We start from the raw sequence: 4,199 nt of genomic DNA, 5'->3' as shown, positions 1-4,199 counted from the left end.
ACGCAGCCGGGAGCCACATGCTGAGGCAGTGCAGGGGTAGGAAGACAGGGAAAGAGCTAGGGGTGGGGTGGGGTTGGGTTGCTCTGTCCTGCCAGCTCCCCCTAGGTCATGCTGCCTCTTGCTCTTATCATCTTTGACAGGCAGCCAGGAGCAAATAAATATTCATTTATTAAATTCTTTAGGGGGTTTGCGAGCCTGATAAAATGGCCTGGTGGGCCATATCTTGCCCACCCCCGCCATAAAGGATCAGGACAGTTTACAGTAAAAGAACAAAATAACTTATAAAACAGGAAAATAAACTAAACTAGAGAACAAAGCAAGAGAACAAAACAACTTATAAAAGCATGGAGAGTACAAAACAAAACAGAAATGTCCCAAACAATCTCATAGCAAAGCCATGAGAATTTCTGTCATTAAAGTCTCTACAGTTTCTGTTGGAACTTCAAATATAACAGGCTAAGTACTGTTGTATATGAATCTTGTAGGGCTAAAGCAAGGCCTTTTATGTGCTAAAGTGAGGCCATTTCCTTGTCCTTTCGCCTCCATTTCATAAAAGCGGACACAGCACTTACAAGACGGCTGGGAGAGGGGAGGTGCTGTGTAAGGGCTACTGATAAGATATGAAACTAGCTGAATCTGGTCAACAGAGGAGCCTCGTCAACAGAGGAACCTTGAAAACAGTACAAGGATGGTTTTTGTAAGATAAGATGCATCTTGGCAAGAATATACGGGGCATGTAGTCACGAGAGTTAAACTTCGGTGTTCACGCGCACAGCGCCACTTGATTGGATAGAACAGTGATTTAGTTAATAGATGATTGGGTATTTTTACGAGCACGAGCTAATCAAGAACTAATGCTGACGTACTAACAAAGTATAAAATAGTATTATATCTGGTAGGCGGGGTTCCTCCTCGGAGGCACCTCGCTGCAGCAAATAAAGATTCTTTATCTGATTTTGGATACTTGCTCTGCGTAATCACTGCCCCAGTCCAGAGCGAACTGCACATGGCTTACAAGTTTAATTTGTAACAGTATAGACAGACAAAAAAGCCCAAGGATGAATCAATTCACTTTTCATGGGTTAGTCCAAGCTGTACAGATTAAATAGGTAAGCAAACAAACAGACATTCACTTTTGATTCTGGAAATGTAGCCATGCGCCTGCAGTGGCCTACACCAGAAGCTAGGGGGTGCTAGGGAGAACACCTCCCTGTTTGGCTGGAGCAAACAGCTTGGGCCAAGCCAGCCCACTCACCCTGCAACGGCAGGTAGGAGGCGGGGAGGGAAGTTTGCAGGAGTGGTGCAAAGCATCCTGGGGTGCTGGGAGACTGTGAGTTAACTTGCATCTGAAGGGGATCTGAGACAGAAGTTCAATAAACCGATTTAACCTAAATCAGTTAAGTCTGATACTAGATCCATTCAGGTTTATCTTAAACCGGTTTCAGCCATTTTGAAAGCTGTTTAAGTGCATTGAATTTTTGTTGCGTTACTGATTTGAACCAGTTTCTGATCATTTATATCAATCTGTGTGTAATTTCTATCCCTGGCCATATAGTATATATGAATATTAATACTTCCAAGGCTTAATGTGACTGACAGAAGAAGTAAATGCCTTTGTACAAGACACTAGTAAGACTCTGGTCACTTGTGTTCAAAAATGACAAACTCATACTGAACAGGTGCATAGAAGGGCTAGTAGGGAAAAGCACAGAACTGGGAACCTATTGTAAGAGAGAATACTGAGAAAGCTTCACTCGCTCAGCCTAGGAAAATGAAAACTGAGTAGGGATCTAACTACTTTGTAAAGGGGCAAACACAGAGAGAGAAGAACTATTTAATTTAAAAGACAATGCTAGCATAAGAACAAATGGGTATAAACTGGCCACGAATTAATTTAAACTATATTTAAAAGAAAATTTCTCACACCTGATGCAGTAAGGTCTGGAACAATATTTCAACTGATAGCAAATAGCCAACCTAATTTTAAGTTGGAGCTTAATCAGTCTATGGAAAGGCTTAGAAAATGTAGCTGCCAACAATATCGGGGACAGGGTGTGGTAACCCAGGAAGTCTTCTTTATCATACGAGTCTGAAAACCCAAAGTTCGCTTGTGTTAAACGACTACAGTATTTTTCAAATTATGTAATGTAATATTATAGGCTATTTTAATATTCTTTTACTGTAAGTAAATGAATTTTAAAAATGTACACAATACATCATTTAAAAAAGTAAATAAAAATTTCTAAATCCAAGAATTAAATATGCAGCTTCCTAGACTCCCTTCTCTTAGAGCGTATGAATTACAATTTGATCTTTTAATACATGGTTATATAAACATTCAATTCATATCACACCATTTTTTCCTAGGGAAAGATATTTAGCATCTTCTACCGAAAAAACAAAAATGTAATTTAGAACAAGGTGTTCATATATCACGCTGACAGGAACTTTGTTTTACTACAAAAGATTACACAACAAAATTTCACCAAAAGTCATAATAAGATATTATGGAACCTATTTTGGTAAGCCAGCTATTCAAAAAGTACTTTTAAGAACTCTTTTTCTTATGATAAGAAAGTTTCTTTCCCTTACTTCTCACACTGGAAAAAATGCCTTATTACTCAAACTCAGATATTTTCTCTTGCATTTTCTTACTTAAAATACTTCACAGTCCAACTTCAGTACATCATTAAACGCATTTTTCTCTACATTTACTATCCTAGGGCTTTTTAAAAAGGGAAAAACAAGTAACGTGAAATAAAAACAAGAGAACCTTGTCTTCAACAGCTGCAGGCTCTGCTGCCCTGGTCAAGCAAGTCCCACCTCCCTTAACCTAGTACCATACAACCCCAATTAACTAAGAGTCTCAAGAGAATTGCTCAGTGAGAGACAAGGGTCTGAAGACTCTGCTAAGGCCAGCTAGCTTTCCAAAAGCTCATCAACACTGGAACCATTTCTGGTATCAAGGCTTTTTTTTTCCCTCAATGAAAGAAGTACTAACATACCTAATGGCTGAAAACTAATTTTCACTCGGCTATACCAAGTGTGCCGGAGCTTCTTCAATTCATCTTTATCATGAAGTGGAAAAAATTGAATTAGGATGCCATTGGTCAACAATCTTCTCACTGAAAAGAAAAGGAAAAAAACATGCATCTATTGCTCCTGCAAAGTCACATTAAAGTTGGTGCTTGCATTGGATTACATTATTGCTAACAAAATTAAATTTTCTTTCAAAGAAAAGACTCTAATCTAATTTACAATTTAATCCCTTAATATTCACATCCTTACATGCTAATTTAATAATATATTATATAATGTAGGGGCTGAAAGCACAAATGGCACTCCAAAGACCTGGGCTCAATTGTAGTCTATGAGAGAAGAAGAGTCTGTTGGTATCCACAAGCCAGCATTCTATTCAAGTAAGGTTTGAACAGCAAATCAAAACTGAAAGACACTCATGTCAGGAAATTTTGACAAACCTGCTACTGTACCAGAATGGAGCAGCAAAAATTATGGATTGCTTAGGGTTTGTCTGCACTACAAGCCTTCTGCTGGCAAACAGCTTTTGCCACAAGTAGGCTGTCAAAGCATGCCCCTACCTATGCAGGGCCAGCAGAAGACACACAGCTCAACTGCAACAGCTGTACCAGAGGGCACACAAACACACCCTAACAGGCACCAGCTGTTAAGAGACCAGTTTTCAACAGATAGCACAGACGCACCTATCTGAGTTTTCTGGAAAATTCCAAGTAGTAACAAAAGTAGAGGTGCACATATACATCGGTCCAATATTGGACTGGCATCGATATGAAGAAAATTGACTGCACTGGAAATTGGCTTTGTGTGGCCAATAGTTTGCCTAATAAATACCCATGCATGTGCAGCACACAGGCAGCGAAAAGTATAGCCTGGCAGTTTAGCAGCATACAGCTGGTAAGTCTGTTGTGATGGAAGAGAAAGGGGTAGGGAAAGGGCATGGGGGAGCACATCAATGCCCCCCACGGTGAGGAAGAGAGTGGGGCAGGGGCTGGGACAGGCACTGCCCAGCCGGAGGGGGGAACAGAGCCGTGGCTCTTCCCAGCACAGGGGGGTGGGGGTTGGGCCAAGGAAGCATACGGAGCAAGCAGTGTTAGGAGTTGGGACTGCAGGGTGGGGGGGGCTTACAGCCCCGCCCCACCCCACCCCATAGCTCCCCTCCC

At 41.0% G+C, this 4,199-nt stretch overlaps 1 protein-coding gene across 2 annotated transcripts in view; it reads right to left on the bottom strand.

Moving 5' to 3' along the window:
- ANO10 (anoctamin 10) overlaps nucleotides 1–4,199 on the bottom strand; it is a 235,483-nt gene that overhangs the window by 218,894 nt on the left and 12,390 nt on the right. For both annotated transcript variants that reach the window (XM_019536505.1, XM_019536511.1), the window contains exon 6: nucleotides 3,006–3,125. In XM_019536505.1, the coding sequence (XP_019392050.1) occupies nucleotides 3,006–3,125 (120 nt within the window). The remainder of the gene's footprint in view (nucleotides 1–3,005; nucleotides 3,126–4,199) is intronic.

The sequence above is a fragment of the Crocodylus porosus genome, unplaced genomic scaffold, assembly GCF_001723895.1.
Source record: "Crocodylus porosus isolate Cpor-Errol unplaced genomic scaffold, CroPor_comp1, whole genome shotgun sequence".
NCBI lineage: Eukaryota > Metazoa > Chordata > Crocodylia > Crocodylidae > Crocodylus > Crocodylus porosus.
This window is presented reverse-complemented; position numbering and strand designations above follow the sequence as displayed.